Raw genomic sequence first — 18074 nt, forward strand, 5'->3', positions numbered from 1 at the left:
CATCTTAACACTACGACCGCAACATTATGACCACCGCTCGCTCTCGAAAAGGTGGCGCGCACAGAACGCTTGCCAATCGGAGGCTCCACGGCCACTTTCTTTAATTGGCCCAATCAGGGCGCAGGAAAGTTCTAGGCGTTTCTCAGGTGTCCCGTACATCTGGCCAAGATCTGAGCTGGTCGATGGAACCACTTGTCAAACCCTCATCACGGCTTGGGCGCCTCGCGTGCTTTGGGTATCTGGCACACGCTATGATTCTATTCTCTTCTCTTCTCAGCCCAACTCCATCTTCTGTTGTTGTCCTCCTCAACACGCAACGCGCGGCACCACCATAACACACGTGAGCCATGAGTTTGGCTTCAGCATCAGCTCCGTTCCCGCCTTCTTCACCACCATCTTCGAGTTCCCCTTCATTAGCCACCATCTCTACTACTTCAACAAGAACTCCTCGATCTCGAGAAGAGGGCAACGAACATGTTGTCGAGGAAGAGGAGTTGGTGAAGTGGTCCATCGGAACCTGCCTCATCGGCTCCCTGGCCCTTCTCAGCTTCACCCTCTTCGACTCCGCAACCTATTTCGCGTCCTCTACCACGATTTCAATCTTCTTCGCCCTCTTCGGCTTCATCTTCTTCAGACTTTTCTTTCTCCACCCCGCCAGATGGGCGAGCATGCCCCTCGGCGTGGGAGTCCTCGACCTCCTGCTGACTCTCGTGGTCCTGACCGACCGCAACCCGCGCGACCTCTACTACTGGTTCATGTGCATACCACCGCTCATGCTCCACGCCCGAGGCCTGGGCAGCTGCGCTGCGGCCCTCGTCCTGGTGCTCCTCCAGACTTCGGCCCTCCGCTACATCGTTTCTTCTTCCACCGTCTCCTTGAACGGATTTCGACACACGCTACTCGGTACGTGGTGAAGAGGAAAGAGAAGAAGAAGAAGAAGACGAAGTTCTTTTGATGCTAACAAGCTGTGTGGGTTGGGTATGGCTCAGGTGCGTCGATGTCGGACGGCTGGCTGCTGGTCGTGGTGACGGTGTGCGCGGTGGGCACCCGCTACTCGCGCGATGCGGTGCTTCGGGGACAGCTGCGCAAGGCCCTCGACGAAGCGGCCCGGGCCAAGAGCGACTTCCTCGCCAACATCAGCCATGGTACAACAATATCAATATCAACACCATCAACATCATGTCGATCAATCGCCCTTCTTCCTCATCAACTGTCGGTAAACGGAGACTGACCGGTTGGTGTCGCGACATGTTCAGAACTGCGCACGCCGATGCACGGTATCATTGCAATGAGCAGCGAGCTGCAATCAACCCTGGCACCGAACACTAAGGCGAGCCAAGCCGTGGCGATCATCGCAGGTACCCCCACACACGTTGTGCGACCGCACACGCTCGCTCACGCACGCCTGACGCACGATTGTATCTCTCTTTGCGGCGCCAGACTGTGCGGACCACTTGCTGTCGATGGTCAACGACCTGCTCGACGTGGCGCGCATCGAGGCGCATCAGCTGGAGCTCGCGCACATCCCGTTCTCGGTCGTCAGCGAGACGCACAAGGTCATCGACATGCTGCGCTCTCCCGCAGGTACGTGTGGAAACATGTTTCACCACGACAAGCACACACGACCGTAGACCAACACTTTCGCTAACATTTCGTTTGGGGCGCCGTGGTACAGACAAGAAACATTTAGAAATGACTGCGATGGTCGACGTGGCCAGCCCGCAGCACGTCGGCGACCCCGTCAGGTACAGCTGATACCAGAACCCTTCCTCGTTGCTCTTGGTCCCCCATCTGACCGACCTAGGAGATTTCTGCGAGCATATTTATGATTGGCCGTGATTATTGTGTTATCTCCAAACTCCGTGATAAAATTTTATTTTTAATTTCCATTTTTTTCTCTCCTTCCCTGACAGTGGTTGGTGTGTTGTTATGGCCTCCCCAGGTTCAGGCAGATCGTGTACAGCCTCCTCTCGAATGCCATCAAGTTCACACCGGAGAAGGGCGCTGTCTCGGTCACACTGACTAGTCGCAGCGACTCGGGTCTCATTGAGCTGACCGTACGCGACACCGGCATTGGCATCTCCGAGGACCACATTGCCAACCTCTTCTCGGTACACACACACACAAACCACACACCTCTTCTTCTTCGCCATCACCGTCGTGCTGACGCTTGATTAAATTTGTCATCACAGTGCTTCACGCAGGTGGATGCGTCGGTCAGCCGCCGATACGGCGGATCGGGCCTGGGCCTGGCCATCAGCAAGCGCCTGTGCGACGCCATGGGTGGGACCATCGGAGTCACCAGCCAGCCGAGCCAGGGCTCGACCTTCACCGTGATCCTCCCGCTGCCCTGCGCAGCCGCAGAACCCGAGGCCGACACCGCCACCACCGGCGCCGCGGCGAGCGAGGAGTCTGTTTTTGGTGCCGACCACAACCGCAAGCAGGAGAGGGAGATGAAGGAGGAGCAGGACGAGGACGTGGGCGGCGCTGCGGGAGGGGCGTTCGCGGGACTCGAGGTGCTGCTGGTTGAAGACAACCCCATCAACCAGCTGGTGGGCAAGCGCATGCTCCACAGCCTCGGTTGCAATGTGACCGTACGTGCTGCGCTCCACAACTCTGACCATTCGATGGCCCAAGGCTGACCACTCCATGTACTTGTGTCGCGGTGCGGGTGGGTGCAGGTGGTGGCGAATGGCCTGGAGTGTGTGCAGATGCTGGCGCGGGGTAGTGATGAGGTGGAGGGAGAGAAGGCGTCGACGATGTACGACATCATTCTCATGGACTGCCAGATGCCGGTCATGGACGGCTTCAAGGCCACCCAACACATCCGCGCGCTCGAGATGAAAGCTGAAGGAGCGGCTCGCCACGGTTCGCCCTCTCTGCCCATCATCGCCCTCACCGCCTCCGCCACCAAGGTACACTTTCTTCTTGCAGACCTTGAGCAAGACCACGTTGATGATGGTGATGGTGATGATGGTGATGCGGTGACTCACCGAGCCTTGTTTCCCGACTCACAGGAATACAGCCGAAAGTGCGTGGAGGTGGGCATGTCGGACGTGCTGTTCAAGCCTCTGCGAAGGGAAATGCTGGCCGCCGCGCTCGCAAAGTGGGCGCCGACTGCTGGCGAGGCCCGGGGAAGGACTTCCACTACATCATCAACCACAACGCTGGCCTGTTCCTCATCATCTTCGCCATCTCCCTCTTCAACCACCACCGCGACAGCCACCACCGCACAGCACATCTCCCGGAGCAAGTCTCACAACTCGTCGTTCCCGATCGTTCATTCCTCTCCCCTGCCTCTCCACGACTCTTCAACTTCTCCCTCTTCATCATCGTCGTCGACGGCCGCTGGTGGTAGCTCGCGGAATCGGTCGCGAAGCCTCCCGATGCCCGTTCCACCACCCCGACCGTCCCTGGCGTCCTCCTCGTCGGCCTCTGCCGTCAAGAGCCTGCGCGATACCATCGGTAACCCCACCACACGGCGCGCGCTCCTCTTCACTCGCAAGGAGAGCACATGAACCACACCACCTCCACCACCACAATGACGATGACGTCGATTCTCATCGATCTTCATCGCCGTCGTTGCATCGTCGTCGCCATCGTCGTCTTCACCAAATGTACATACTTTACTTATCGTAAAGCGCTGGCTTGGTGCTGCGGGGGAGGGGGAGGGGGTGGCACTCGCCTCACTGGTCGACGTCGAAGACGAGCTTGACGAGCTGGTAGCGGATGCCGAAGGCGATGAGGGTGCAGAGGACCTGGAGGAGGAGCATGATCACGGTCAGGTTCCTCTCGTGGGTGGGTCCGACCAGCATCAGCACAAAGTTGATGATCGTCAGGTTGTTCATTTCGATCACCCCGTCCTTGCCTACATCACCCAACGCACGTAGCACCACATGATGGTGAGGAATGCGAGGAATGCAGCGTTAAATAATGATTGGGGGGGGGCTGGCGGGTGTGGTGTGTACCGATCTTGACGTGGGCGAGGCGGAACTTGGTGAGGAGGTTGTAGAAGACCTTGCCCAGGGTGGAGAGCTCTTCGTACTTGAACACCGTGCGGGACATCTCCAGCTTGTCGGTCTTGCGGTTGTACCTGTTTGGCCCGAGCAGTCGCCAGCATCATCACCATTCACCACGTCAGCATCAATGACCAGACGCCCAACAAGTACAAGGAGAGATCAGCAGCAGTTGGTTGGCACGCACTTGGGCAAGCGGTGGCGAGGGCAGGGAATGAAGTGGAAGAGCTGCGGCACCGAGTAGAGGAAGTTCAAGACCTGACCGAAGCCACCACCACCACGCGAGAGATTGGTCAGCTTTGGGCCTGGGGCCAAACAGTCGCTCCCATGAAAGTGAACATCATCATCACCATCACCATCACCATCGCTAAAGGGTACCTGCGGGATGAAGAAGAGGAGCATGGTCTTGCTGAAGTGGCCCAGGATGCCGACCACGGCAAAGGTCATGCCGGCAAAGTAGCAGAAGGTGTCGCCCACGAAGACGCGCGACGGGTACCAGTTGTGCTTGAGCAAGGCGGCGGTCACGGCGATGAAGGGGATGATCAAGTACAGCGAAAAGTAGTGGGCATCGGCTGTAGAAAAATAAAATAAAATGTAAAGCATGTAAATAACAATACAATACAATAAAATACAATAATCGTTAAAATGGTTCAGCGCGACGTGGTGTGAGCCGTACGGTTGCCTTCGCCGAGGTGAAGCTGGAGGAGGTTGTGCGCGAGGATCGACACGCCAATCACCAACGACTGGCCGGCCTGTAATCGAATAAATAATAAATAATAAATAACATAATTAAATAAAAACAAATAATAACAATAAATAATACGAGGTTAGCGGGCGGGTGTGTGAGACGAAGGCGGCCAGAAGAGATTCGCGTACCTCGATGCCGTTGATGCCCGCCAGGATGTTGATGGCGTTGGTGCAGAACACGGCCAACATGCCCATGTAGATGTAGTACAGCACGCCTGGCAATAAGACGCCGTCAATGCGCGCGACGTGTGCGGTGTTAAGAAGAAGAAGGAGGAGGCTTTGGTACCAAGGTCGATGACCTTGCCGATGAAGGGCCTCAGCTGGATGGGCACCAGAATGAAGGTGGAGTTCAGATTGGCCATGTACACCATCAACAGGGGCAGCGTGGCCTATGGTCATCCCAGATAGCGCGCAGGGTCCAGTCTTGAGTTAGTGAGGAAGGAGCGTGTGTGGTGTGGTGTGTGTGGTGTGTGTGGTGTGTTGGAGGGGAAGATGCAGGAGGGGCACCATGGTGGGCAGGATGAGCTTGTGGCGCCAGCGGAGGTTGAGGACGTCGTCGGCGAAGCCCAGGAAGATCATGCAGCAGATGGACAGCAGCGCCGACATGAACTCCTCGAACTGGAACCACCATCATCCATTGTCCATCATCATCAACAACAACCCCAAAAGATGAGAAAAGAAGTACAAGATACCTTGTGATGAGGGAAGTCGCTGTTGAACCACCAGTGGCGGAAAGGGAATGGGATGAAGAGGAACATCACGCCCATGTACACCGCGCTCACGATCACACCCATGCTCTCCGCCCTTCGACGTGGCACACACACACACGCCGCACACGACACACACGACACACACCAGAGACGAGTGCGAAGTGAGCGTGCATGGCAAAGGGTGTGCATGAAAAAAAAATAAAAAAGAAGAAGTGGCCATACACTTTGACGTCGGTGGTGCTCTTGCTCAGGTCGATGCCGTAGAGGCGCGCGTTGATGAAGAGCTGCGCGGCGGCAGGGATGAGGAGGTAGGTCAGCAGGCCGGCCACCACCGACATCGCCACGCTCACGTAGACCGGCGGCACGTCATAGTAGTAGGCAGCGCCAGTCCCTGCCAGGAGGGCCACACACAACAGCTCGCTGCTCCCCATCTGTGTGGAAGATGAAGAAAAGAGAGAAGAACCTCAATTGTTAACGCACCTTAATGTTAACGAAAGAGATTGGCATATCAACTCACGTGCCGTGACTTGGCTTGTGACGCACACACGGGTTAAGATTGGAGGGAGCAGAAGAACGAATTCGAAAATAATAAATAATCTGAATTTTATGACTCAGATTTTCTTGCGATTGTGAGTGTGGCTTGGAAAACGATCTGCTGAAGAAGGCACGTACGCGAACCGGTGTACAGCTCAGTGCAGCAGTTATAAATCAATAAACCCGCAGCAACCCAACAACAACCCAAGCCGTGACGTGTTACGTCTGGCCAGAGAGGCTGGCGAACGCCAGTTCGAGTCCCACGGCAGCTTGGTATTTAAGGAATTCGGACATAGCAGTCTGCCAGCGACGGGGTTACGGAGGTGAAAAAATGGCGTTCAGCGATGCCTTGGCAATCATCAAAGGCTCGCGAGAACGAGTAAATCACACATTTGATTCAATGGAGGCTCCATCTGGTGGTAGCGGCCCGAGCAGCGCGCTCTCGAGAATGCTCGAATCGGACGGCAACTTTGCTGACAAAATGTCGCTCGAGGAGAGAGATGGAGAAGAAGAGGAGACGACCAGTGTCTCTGCGGCCCCGCCGGGCATGTGCATTGAATGCGAAGATCAACCACAAGAGGTTCTGTGCGAAGCCTGTGGCGATGTGTTCTGCGAGGTGTGCTTCGGTGCACTCCATCGCCGCGGCAAGCGGAGACTGCATGTGCACAAGAAGCTCACCGATGGCACCAAGGCCTCCACTTCGTCTTTGCCACAAGCACCACAGAAGAAAGCCCGATTGGTGCGTCGTCTTCTCATCACCTCACTCACAAGATGAGCGGCAATCGCGAAGAACCTCACGGTTCAGGTGGGAGAAATCGCAGCAACGCAATTTTGAATCTACACGTGCTAAGCCTCTACGTTTTGATTGATCTCAGACCGAAGAGAAGGAAGAAGAGATCGATGGAGATGACGATGGGGACGCTGTGGCGCCAGTGCCCACCACGACCCCGGTTTCGGTCGAAGCCATGGGCGAGTGGTTCACTGAGAGGTACTACTTCTTTCCAGCTGTTGGCGTAGCGTGACGCAGTGGCTTACATGTACCACTACCGCTGCAGGGCCAAGTACATCCCGGTGCGGTTGAACCTGAAGGAGCGGAAGCTGCTGAGGCTGCTCGAAGCCGCGCTTCAGGTCTCCGAGTACACCGACAAGGTTGATATCATCTCCTTCAAGGGCAAGGTACACCGAAGTCCTCACCACCATCATCCTCCTTCTCAGCCCACGCAGCCTCCGTGCGTGCCGCGGAACCAATGTGCGGCCTGCCGTGGGCGATGTCACGTTGATGTTGATGTTGATGTTCTTGTTTCTTTAGGCCAAGCGCATCTATGAGCAGCTGCAGGACATCTGTGCCATTTTGTCGGGTCTCGTCGTCGCCAACGACTACAAGGTAAGCCAACCAACAACATCGTTTCCTTCTCCTGCTTCGTCTCTGTGTGAACGCCATTGTCCAGTTTCCAGACCTCTGACATGGACACTGTCTTTCTACTTCTTCTTCATCAGGCCGGGCAGCAGCTCATCAAAGACCACAACTTCAAGGACAACGAGAAGTTCTTTCAAACAATCTTCGAGGTCGGAAGGCGATACAAGATCATGAACCCTGGTACATGCTCTCTCTATTGGGATCATCCCTTCAACAACACCGATTCTGCCTCCCAGGTGTACTCACCGCTGCTTCTTCGCCTTCTTCGCCACCGCAACAACCGTAGAGAAGATGCGGTCGACGTACGGCAAACTGGTTTATTTATTGCAAGACAGCGTCAACTCTGAGATCCAGGAGCTCCTGCAGTTCTCCTGCAAGAAGAGCATCAAGACGGTCTTCACCGGTAACGCTGCGCCGTTGCGCCCGTTTGTTGGTGTCTCCGGAGTACTGATGTACGCGTGTCGTGTGCGTGTGCGTGTGCGGTGCAGTTCTCACGGAACACGATGCTCTTGCGCTGCTCAAGGATCCGCACATCATGACGGCCACGAGAGAGGTCAGCCCCGACGGCAAGTCCCGAGGGCAGATCAGACAGGAGATCAAGGAGAAGGAGAGGGCCGTGAAGTACCTCAGCGAGCGCTACGCTACCGCCAGCCTCGCCAAGGAAGACATCGAAACCCTGCTCTACTCGATCGGCGACAACAACTCGTACCTCACCTTCAACAGAGATCCAGTACGCGCTTTCCACTCCACCACCACCACCACACACGACACGATGCTGATGGCGTTTTGCGTCTGTAGGTCGACAAGATGATCGCTTTGCTCAAGCAGTACTTCAGCCCCACCAACATCGAGGAGGGCTACTCGCTGGCCATCAGCTACGGCCAGAAGGGCGCGCGCCTGACGCACAACCACGAGAGGCAGTACTACTACGCGCTTCAGTCGCTCACCCTGTGGCGAGAGATCGCCAACGACATGTTCAAGCTGTGGTACCTGAGCGAGGAGGACCTCCTCAGCACGGTCAGCCCCTACAGGCTGCGCGATACTGGCCAGGGCCTCAACCGCGTCCAGCAGGCCCCGCTCGTCAGGCGAGCCATGCACGCTCTCCTCTTCCACTGCCAGGAGAAGATCGGCCACTGGTATCCACCACTCGACCTCATGCACACTCACAACACGCACCACTGCACACGCACACGCGCCCCGCACGCACTCACTTTGGCGGTACGTCTGTGATGCAGGGTGGGTTCGAGCGTGATCCATTTGGGCGATCACAACGTGCCCAACGCGTTGATGTTCATCGACAAGTACACGCAGGTGTCGCGCATCCTCAACCCGATCGTCATCTGCATCCAGCAGATCGAGGAGCTGGTGCGGGACGACGGCCTGAAGCGGTACATCGATCACACCTTCGGCGGAGTCGACAAGCTCAGGAAGGACATCTTGCGCGACTTCTTCATGCATGGTATCGTGTCCCTTCTCGCCTGCTGCGTGTCGTGCGTGCGTCGATGTTGACCGGGCGTGTGTGTGTGTGTGTTAGCGTTCGATGGCAGCGGAGCGGATTTCTTTGACGCGGGAAGCTGCATCGATGGACGCCTGACCTCGGCGTGGAACTGGTGCTCCAAAATCGAGAAGAAGGCGTACTACCCCGTCTTCCTCCTTACCGGCTTCATCGGCTTCGACGGCGATTTCCAGAAGTAGAGTGAGGACCCACCATGTCTCTCTCTTTCCTGTACTCTCAGTCTTTGATCTCGCCAAAAAGACGATTGGATCATTTCCTTGCTTTCTTTATCGTCTTCTTCATGAGACGATGGTGGTGGACATGATCAGGCCTGTGCTTGGGCGGCGGTGACGTCAGCAAGGGCCTTGTCCAGCATGGTCTCGACGAGCCCGCGCAGGCGACCGAACCGCTCACGTCGTAGCACGGCCGGGTTGGCGTCGAGGCGCCCGATGATGGCGCGCCCGACGTGGCCCAGCTTGTCGGCGTGCTGCCGCACCACGGCAGGGTCCTGCGGCGGGTAGAGCGAAATCACCAGCTCGTCGGCGAACTCGGACAGCGCGCGCGCCTTCTCGACCAGCTCCTCGAGCCACTCGTGCTCGTCCTCCTCAATCTTCTCATCATCATCGTCCTGCGTTGCGTTGAAGTAGAGCACACTCAGTGAACACGACACGACACGACACGCACGACACGCACACGATGATAGTTTGAGGGGAGTGCTGACCTGGGGCTGTGCTTGCTTTTCGAGTTCTCGTTGCTTGTCCTTCCGTCGCTCGTCAAGGTCGAGCAGGGGCAGGCTGCCGTTGAGGAGCCCGAAGAGGGACTTGATGAGCAGCTGGCATCCGGGCACGACCTTGGCCTCCTCCTCCGACAAGGCCTCATCATCGTCGTCGTCATCCTCATCCCACTCATCTTCGTCCTCATCATCCTCGTCTTCGTCTTTCTTCTCCTCCTTCTTCTTCGTCTGCTCCTCCTCTCCTTCTTCCTTGGCCTTGGGTTTCTTTGCCGCAAGCTCGCCCAGCTCGGACATGGCGTCTAGATACCGAGAGAACAGAGAGTTGGTAAGTGGCTCACGTGTGTGTGTGTGTTTGTGTGTGTGTTTGTGTGTGTGTGTGTGTGTGTGTGTGGTACCCTTGATGGCACCCATCCAGTTCCGAATGGCGTTGCAGGCGACGGTGTTGTTGTCGAGCGGCACCTTCTCCACCGCCACGCACTTCTCCCACACCTTGGCCGTCAGCTGCGCGCTCTCGGCGTCCACTGCCCGCAACACCACCGCTAAAGGTCAGTCGTGCGTTGATTTGCGTTGCGGTCAGTCGTCACGTACCCTGGCCCTTCTTCCACTCGTAGAAGTGAACGAAGAGCGCCTCGACGGCATTCAGCACGCCCGCCACGGCTTCGCGCACGCCCTGCAGCACACGCTGACCCCATTTGTCTGTTCGTCGTGTGCATGGTGTGTGTGTATGGTGTTGTGTGTGTGTGTGTGTGGGGGGGGGACCCAAGGCAACCGTTGGCTGTTAGCGATCCACGTATGAATGAATGCAGATCGGCCCTCAAGCGAGTAGACGCACTTTCGTTGAGCGCGATGACGACGTTGGCGGCGACGACCAGGTTCTTGAGGTCCTGCTCGAGGCCCTCGGCGAAGGGCCTGCCGTCCTCGGCCGCCGACGACGTCTGACCGCCGGCGATGTCCTCCGCGATGTTCTTCCACGCCACCTGGACTGTCGAGAGGGCGATGCGACTGATGTCAGCCATGCATATGGCTCGTGGTGTGGGCTTGCGCGTTGGCGCGGGCGCGGGCGCTGAGTGTGTGGTGAGTGTAGATGGGGCGGGTACACTTGGTTGTGGCGTGGGCGACGCTGTGCGCGGTGGAGACGAGCGACTGCCGCAGCTCGGTGGCATTCATGGGCGCGAGCGCCTCCTTGGGCAACTGCTGCCAACGCAACGTTTTGAAAAAGAATTAAATTCGAGCAGATCCGTGAAATGAAATCTCATCTCTCGTGTGCTGAAGATGAGAGGGAGCGAACCTCGATGGTGAGATTGATGGAACCGATTTGTCGGAGGCTGTTGGCAAGCACCTCACGTGCAGGACCCGTGAATGCATAGGCTGTATGATAGATCATGTGGTATATCGTTTAAGTTAAATTAATCTCTTACGATTATTCGATTCAACATTTATATTAATGGAGCGAACCCGTTGCAGATTTTGTGACTTTGCCCTTTCCGTTGCTGGCACCAGCGTTCTTGTTCGATTGGGCACCTCCCTTCTTTCGTGTCATCTTCGCGCTTGTGTGGAACGAATTTGATTTTTGCAACTCCGTTTCGTAAAAAAGAAACAGAAAGCCTTCAGGCGCCTTTCTCTTCTTTCTTCTTCTTCGTGTCTGTCTTCTCCTTCTTCTCTTTCTTCTTTTCCTTTCTCTTCTTCTTCGTCTCCTTCGTCTTAGTCTTCTCCTTCGCCTTTGTCTTCTCCGCTGTCTCTCCGTCCTTCTCATGAGGAAGAGCAGCTGCCTGCAGAGCGGCATTGCTCTCGGCGTGAGTGGTGAGGATCCGCTTCCACCACGTACGCTTGGCCTCGACCGACGGATGGTCCACGATCTTGAAGGTGAACGGCCCCTCATGCAGTGTTCTGTGCGAGACGATGACGTCAGAGTAGAGCAGAGCAGAGCCAAGCAAAGCGAGCATGCGTGAGTGTGAAGCCCGGAGTGGTACTGTCGATGAAGCTTCCAGTTGAATAGCGCCGAGTCGGTGTATTCGTCAAACGGATTGAGCTCGACGATGGTCACCGGCAGTAGTTCGCCCTCGGCCAGGTCTCCGCGGTGCGGAAGCACTGTGAAATCGATCACGTAGCTGTCGTAGGGCGGCTTCCCTTTCACCTGATGAACACAGTTGGCAAGACTGAGACGGAAGGGAGATGTACAATGGAGGGTTCGACACTACGTGCCTCGTTCTCCCAGTAGTGCTGGACGCTGGCGGCGATGAGGTCCTTCCGCTGGGCCACGACATCAAAGTAGCAGTCGTAGTAGTACTGCGAGAGGGCCGTGAACTGGTTGTTGCACACGAACCCGCGAAGCTCGTAGGCGATGTCAAAGTCCACCCACTGTCGGATGACGAGCTTGAGCTCCCACAGCTTGTCCTGGTAGTTGAGCCTGATCTGCACGTCCTCCAGCGTGCGGAAGCTGAGGCGTGCGGTCCAGAAGAACCGTCAGTTGGGGCGCGATGGTGATTGATCAAGCTCTGCTAGCGAGTCACTAACCTGATGAGCAGGAGCTTCAGCGCTTCACGACCGCTCTTGACCTTGAGCGAACCCATCATTGCACGGTAAACGGCGGGCAGGCCTACAGCGTTGCTAGACAGTTCAAGAGCTCCTCCTCCTTTCGCTTCAGGCAGCTCCAGGAACTTGTAGATGCGTCCGCGCTCTGTCGCGGCGTCCTTCGGGCTCCGGTCGGAGAGCTTCACGAACGCACCACCGCCTTCCTGTGTACATCTGCACTGTTATTGAAGGTTGCTGATGGCTGCAGTCAGTGCTAGCCGGACGGAACCTTCACATATTGCTCGATGATGGGGTTCATTCGCTGCTCGAGGCCCATCAGAAGCGGACAATCGTCATAGTCGGGTATATCCTGGCGTCGGGGGCCACCGATGCAGAGAGCGCGGCATCGTTGACCAGACTGGCCAACAGCCTCTCCTGGTACGCCACACACGCTCTAGCCTCCTCTACGCTTACCCTGGGTTGCGCCACCCAAACCCCTTCTGCCTGAGCCACAACCCACGCCAGCGGGGCTCGGCCAAGCTGCGGGGGGGGGCGTACGAGAGAAAGCTCGACGGGAAGGTAAGCTCCTGTAGTGGCTCGTACCACACATGCACGGAGAACGAGTTCCAGTACCGCAGCTCCTCCTCCCTCTTCGCATCCATCACAAACATAACCAACCAAGCCAGCTTGCTTCAGTGCACATCTCCATTGTCCAACAGGATTGTCGCTCTGATATCATTCTTTGATTTATAATACCAAAATATAGCGCATGTTTCGCATTCTTCATCATTTCCTTTTCTGGCATGAATTGCCGGCGCAAGAGCAAGGGGAAATCATTTTCTTTTGACCAGAGACGAGGAAGAGCCGTTTGGCCACGGGCTGAGGGGCAACGCGTAGGACAAGGGCACCGCGATGAAGCAGAAGAGGAAATCGCAAGGGAGGGGCGGGGTGGCTGCGAAGGTCCGTGTGGAGGGTGCCTCGTCTTCAACAACAGTAAGTCGGGCGGCCGAGGCTCTAGGGCGCAAGAGACGAGGCAAAGCGGCCAAGGCGAACAGGAAGACAGGCACGTCGCAGGCTAGCTCCAAGGCAGGCTGCCGCAAGAAGAAGGTCAAGAAGCAGAGTACGTCAAGCACCGTCCCCGTCTCTGCCGCAACCGAGCCCGCACCGCATGAAGCCGCGAAAGCCAACTCTCAAGCACCATGCCCGAGCAAAGCCTCGCCATCACGAGAGAAGCTGAGTTCACAAGCCGCTACGTTCTCTCCCTCGAAAGCCGTTCTTTCCCCATCGCGAGCTGCTCTCCTCGCCTCGCCTTCGAAGGCAGCCACAAGCTCCCCTCGAACGCCTAGCAGGTCGCCCAGGGCAGTAGAGATGCGAGTAGCGCGAGCAAAGTGGAGCCCCATCGTACGTTTGCCTTGCCTCGACTGTTAGCAGCTCGTTCTACGCTAACCGCCTCTTAGGAGGTGGCGGCGCTCAGGCATACGAAAAACGCCACAGAGCCTACCGACAAGTACTTCTGGTTCGAGGTCGCCAGCAAGGTGAGCCAAGACTGTGGCACCCACCGCACTGCACATGCTTGTGTTGAGAAGTATCATCAGCTCTGCACAAGTACGTGCTACCTCCTCCACTTCGGAGGTTCGAGTAGCGGCGCTAACAACTCTGCAGAAACCTCTGGCTGCGCAGACAGAAAACCACCTAGCACGCAGCGGGAGAAGAAGAAGAGCAAACCCAAGGCCTTATCCTTAAGTCTCGAAGGTACGCGCATATGATATGATCGCTGCTACGGAGAGCTCTTTAACTTGGTCACGTTTGATTGAGCCCAACACCGTGGACAGACCTCAACTTCGGGACGAACAAACGCAAGAGAGTACTGCGGAGCATGGTGAAGAAGGTACAAGAGAACTACGTAGACGATTACTTCGCCGACTCAGGCCCACCCGAAGACGATCTGATGCAGTCGTTCAGTTTCAGCGATGACGACGGTTTCGAGATAGAGGTACGCGGCATCTGTTCTGCAATCAGGGGGCTATCGCCGCTCTGTGTTCACCCATATGGACAGGGTCCGGTTGTCGAACTTGAATCACCTCCGTCATCAGCGCCCTCGAGTCCGGAGATCTTGCGACATGTGGACAGGTGCGGTCAGCTTAGTTTAAGACAGGTAGAAGGTCACTCACATGCGGTTACAGGGACGAGATCGATGGGTATATCACTCAGATCACAAAGAAGATCGCCAGGGGCAGGAGATCGAGGAGGAGCGATAACAAGCATAGTGAGGGCGACGACCTTGCACCGAAGAAGCAGCGCGCATCAGAGGAAGGTACCATTAACTCTGTCCCTGTCGGTCTCGTTGCTCTTCAGAACTGAGCTTCGCCGCCCCTTTTAGAATCAACAGACGGTGCTAAGGAGAAGACTGAAGTAGAGGAGTTGCCTTTACCCTGGGCGCTGGACAAGTCCCTGGAACTAGACAGCCAAGACGATGAAGAAGTCTCACTCTCTGAGGACGAGAACGACCTCTAGAGATCATAAGACTTTGTTGTACAGTTTCAGAAGAACATCGATGATCTTCTTGCTCAAGGTAAATGCCCCCTTCAGTCCTCTTCACTGTCCTCAGCGCGGTCGTCTTCTCCTCCTTCGGCGGCCGCCTCATCCTCGACCAAGCGTCGCAGCCTTCCGAGAATGTCCCACTCGCCCTGGGCCATCTCGATGTCCAGCGCAGCCTTGATCTGGTCGAGATCCAGAAGGGACGCTCCGTGGTTGCCCTGCGCCAGAGCAAGGCCGAACTCGAGCGCCTTGCGTCGACTGAGCTTCTCCTTCGCCACCTGCCCATCCCACAAGTGAGCCTCCGCTGCGCGTGCGTGCGTGAGTTGAGAGCTTTTGGTACGTACGCGAAGCAGGGCGACGTAGTCGGGCGCATACTGGAGTGAGTAGGCGAGCCGGATCACCGCCTGGAAATTGGCCGCCTCCACCAGGCTCACCATCACCTGCGCTCCTTACGTCAGCAGGAACACAGCACACAACACACGACATGATCCTCAACGGAGAGATCATGGCGGTACCTTGTCGAAGACGTGCGCACGCATGTAGATATCAGCGGCGATGAGCGGCTGGTTGTACTGTGCAATCAGGTCGCCCAGCTCCTCCGTGCAGGTCAACTGTCATCGATCACCTCGTCACCAGGATCGCTTCGTGGTGTGTGCGTGTGCGGTCGTGCGTGTGCGTGTGCGTTGTCTATATATACGAACGTACTCTGCCAGTAGCTGCGCTGAAGGCAATGAGGTGGAGATGCTGGGAGCCGAGGGCGCGAACAATCGCCAGCGTTTCGTGCTCATTGAGTCGCTTCTGGCGCTTGAGCGCGAGCTGCAGGTAGGTCTCGAGCACGCCCGCCTCGCTCCTCCCGCTGACCCTTCTCTTCACCTCCTGCGCCCACTTCGCGAGCCCTGTCTTGTTGGCGGTGCCGGCCTTCTCCGCTTCGTCGGCGTCCCAGAACCAGCCCACCACCTCCGCCGTCCGCACGTCCTCGTCCTGCAGGCGCGTGCGACACATCAACACATGCATCGCACACGTGTGCGCACACATACGACACGCGCACAGGCGGGCAATGGGGAACGCACGGCAGGGGAGTCCAATGCGGTGGTGATGGCCTCGGAGTACTTGCCCTCGAGGAGCAGCGTGCGAATGCGCTCCTTCCGCTGCTGAGCCCGTTGCGACGCGCCGATGGTGCCCTCCTTCTGCCGCTGCATCACCTCCCTGCACGCGTGGTTCATGGCTCTCTCAGAGTGTGTCGTGTGTCGTGTGTGTGTCGTGCGTGTCGTGTGTGTCAGTCGTACAGGAGCTGTCGGCATAGAAGGCTATCATCACTGTCGCCCTCGCGCTCTCGGTGGCGCAGCACGATCGACTTCAGCTCGTGTAGATCATCTGCACTTGAGGTGGTGTCATCAGCCGCCTCGGGCAGCTGGCGCTCATCATCATCGTCATCATCTTCTACAAAGTCGTCCTCGTCTTCGTCTTCGCCTTCGTCATCTTCGTCACTGTGCTCGGCAGGGATGTGGGCGGGTTTGGGCGGCGGCTTGCGTGGCTCGGGTGTCGGAGGGTCGATAAGCGACTTGTGGAAGCAGGACCGCGAGACCGCGAACCGCACCAGCGCCTCTGACAGCACCGGCTTGTCCAAACCCGCTGTGTTGTGTCCCCCCTCAATCGCATGAGCAAATGAACCCGACACGACACACGCGGGAGTGGTACCGATGGGGAGGCCGAGAGCGACCACCCGCTGGAGAACGGTGTAGTAAAGATCGTCGTCCGGCTGCGTCTGGACACGCCCGTACAAGTCCTGCGACCCGCGCCCGCCACAACAATTAGAGGGTCAGTGCACAGCAGGTGGCGGTGTGGGGGGGGGGCGTTTTTACGATTCGCAGGAAACCGCCGGCCACGAGCTCCGGCGCCAACTCGAACGTCTGCTCGACTGGCATGCCACCGAACGTGCGCCGTGTGAATGTGACGTCAGCTTTGCAGCGCGCGACACGGTCAGAAAAGAAGGGTGAGAAATAGAGTAAATGTACCAGCCGAGTTGTCGACGGGATAGACGGGCGAGGTGTAGTGCATGTCCTCCTTCTCCGGGCCGAAGCCCACCGACACCTGCAGGCTCTGCGGCCCGTACACCGGAATACTACGGCAAACCATGTAAAATCAATGAAAAACACACACACGACACGACACACGACACGCGACACGCGACACACACACACACACGACACGACACGCAGCTGCGATGTGGACGGGACGAACCCTTTCTGGTAGCCGGCACGGTAGATGGTGATGCTCACCGAGTGCACGATGCAAATGGGCTGCACCAACCGGTAGACGAGGAATTCGCTGCTCTGATCGTCGGCCGACCCCTTCGACGACCAGAACGTCTGCAGGCTCCTGCAGCAGCAGCAGCAGCAGCACCCACAACTCTTCGTGAGTCGCATCCATGACGCGGTGTGGTGCTTCCCTTCTCTGACTCACAAGTCTTGCGTGTGTCGTGTGTGTCGTGTGTGTCATGCGTGCGTGTGTCGTGTGTGTGTCGTGCGTGGTGTGGTGTGTTGTTAAGAGCGTGTGTGGTGTGTGTTGTTAAGTGCGCACGGGTTGAGGGTTTGGTGGATGCCCTGGGACGGGTGGTCGCTGGAGGATGCCCGCAGGCCCTGGCGCAGTAGCTTATACTCGAGGTGCCCCGTGCCCGCTCCCTTCATCGGGAACGTCGCTGCATAACACCGCACACGACACACACGACACACACGCACACGACACACAGGACACGCGGCTGGGTAAGTGAGCGGGAGGAGGGGAGGAGACTTGAGTGGATGCGCACAGAGTTCGCGGAAGAGGGGCTTCCACAGGGCGTTGTCGGCCGTCTTGAGGTTGCGCGTGAACAGCCGCGGCGCGTACCTCCTCCCCTTCTTCGTTGATGATGATGAACTCTCCAACGCAGCCTGGACTGCGGGTACCTCCCGGCACTTGGCTCGCCACACGCTCCCTGCACACCGCACACACCGCACACGTGTGGTGCACCATCAAACGCACAATAGATGAGGGAAAGAAAAAAAAAATAAGATGCAGGGATCTGCACGTGGCACAAACCATCGTCGGCAAGGCGAGCCCAGGCGGAGCACACGAGACGCACGCGCGCAAGTTCGTGCGGTGCATCGAGAAATGAAAACACGTGCACCCACACCCACTCGCCCCACGGCACCTCTCTCATCATCAATTCCTCCTCCATTCTGTCTCGCCTGCGCTCCATTTTTTGAACAATTTAACCATTTCTTACATCTTTTCCTCTTCGTCTTCTTAGAAAAAGTTGAAGAAATTACCATTCTCGGTTTTTTCTTTCTAGCAATCAGGGAAAAGGGCAGAAAGTCAAAATAAAATACTGGACCAC

The 18074-nt window shown here is 57.1% G+C and overlaps 7 protein-coding genes across 7 annotated transcripts; 3 read left to right on the forward strand and 4 right to left on the reverse strand.

Moving 5' to 3' along the window:
- Positions 1-668: 668 nt before the first annotated feature.
- ACA1_171900 (ATPase/histidine kinase/DNA gyrase B/HSP90 domain containing protein) lies at positions 669-3518 on the forward strand (the record flags this gene model as incomplete). Its single annotated transcript, XM_004356453.1, has 9 exons — positions 669-903; positions 990-1145; positions 1257-1358; positions 1441-1584; positions 1676-1745; positions 1943-2111; positions 2205-2594; positions 2682-2915; positions 3018-3518. 9 exons carry the CDS (start codon positions 669-671, stop codon positions 3516-3518), a joined length of 2001 nt encoding a protein of 666 aa, XP_004356506.1.
- A 168-nt stretch (positions 3519-3686) lies between these two features.
- ACA1_171910 lies at positions 3687-5904 on the reverse strand (the record flags this gene model as incomplete). The annotated part of the gene is made up of 10 exons (XM_004356454.1): positions 3687-3868; positions 3969-4093; positions 4204-4274; positions 4395-4588; positions 4693-4768; positions 4893-4978; positions 5050-5152; positions 5271-5381; positions 5456-5567; positions 5696-5904. 10 exons carry the CDS (start codon positions 5902-5904, stop codon positions 3687-3689), a joined length of 1269 nt encoding a protein of 422 aa, XP_004356507.1.
- Positions 5905-6455: 551 nt separating this feature from the next.
- ACA1_171920 (uncharacterized protein) lies at positions 6456-9119 on the forward strand (the record flags this gene model as incomplete). The annotated part of the gene is made up of 10 exons (XM_004356455.1): positions 6456-6746; positions 6883-6995; positions 7063-7183; positions 7317-7391; positions 7505-7604; positions 7756-7827; positions 7913-8154; positions 8223-8560; positions 8660-8883; positions 8959-9119. The coding sequence occupies 10 exons, from the start codon at positions 6456-6458 to the stop codon at positions 9117-9119; spliced, it is 1737 nt and encodes a 578-aa protein (XP_004356508.1).
- A 125-nt stretch (positions 9120-9244) lies between these two features.
- On the reverse strand, positions 9245-11192 carry ACA1_171930 (uncharacterized protein; the record flags this gene model as incomplete). Its single annotated transcript, XM_004356456.1, has 8 exons — positions 9245-9547; positions 9641-9951; positions 10048-10173; positions 10241-10348; positions 10485-10634; positions 10750-10843; positions 10941-11020; positions 11108-11192. 8 exons carry the CDS (start codon positions 11190-11192, stop codon positions 9245-9247), a joined length of 1257 nt encoding a protein of 418 aa, XP_004356509.1.
- A 67-nt stretch (positions 11193-11259) lies between these two features.
- On the reverse strand, positions 11260-12825 carry ACA1_171940 (uncharacterized protein; the record flags this gene model as incomplete). Its single annotated transcript, XM_004356457.1, has 6 exons — positions 11260-11539; positions 11623-11786; positions 11831-12089; positions 12167-12387; positions 12453-12533; positions 12772-12825. 6 exons carry the CDS (start codon positions 12823-12825, stop codon positions 11260-11262), a joined length of 1059 nt encoding a protein of 352 aa, XP_004356510.1.
- Positions 12826-14039: 1214 nt separating this feature from the next.
- ACA1_171950 (uncharacterized protein) lies at positions 14040-14677 on the forward strand (the record flags this gene model as incomplete). Its single annotated transcript, XM_004356458.1, has 4 exons — positions 14040-14156; positions 14220-14293; positions 14347-14477; positions 14553-14677. The coding sequence occupies 4 exons, from the start codon at positions 14040-14042 to the stop codon at positions 14675-14677; spliced, it is 447 nt and encodes a 148-aa protein (XP_004356511.1).
- Positions 14678-14748: 71 nt separating this feature from the next.
- Positions 14749-17915, reverse strand: ACA1_171960 (uncharacterized protein; the record flags this gene model as incomplete). The annotated part of the gene is made up of 13 exons (XM_004356459.1): positions 14749-14979; positions 15046-15141; positions 15217-15312; positions 15407-15682; positions 15772-15907; positions 15988-16333; positions 16400-16487; positions 16564-16661; positions 16717-16823; positions 16943-17080; positions 17282-17399; positions 17508-17672; positions 17777-17915. 13 exons carry the CDS (start codon positions 17913-17915, stop codon positions 14749-14751), a joined length of 2034 nt encoding a protein of 677 aa, XP_004356512.1.
- Between the last annotated feature and the right edge of the window lie 159 nt (positions 17916-18074).

Source organism: Acanthamoeba castellanii, assembly GCF_000313135.1.
Source record: "Acanthamoeba castellanii str. Neff unplaced genomic scaffold scf7180000084741, whole genome shotgun sequence".
NCBI lineage: Eukaryota > Discosea > Longamoebia > Acanthamoebidae > Acanthamoeba > Acanthamoeba castellanii.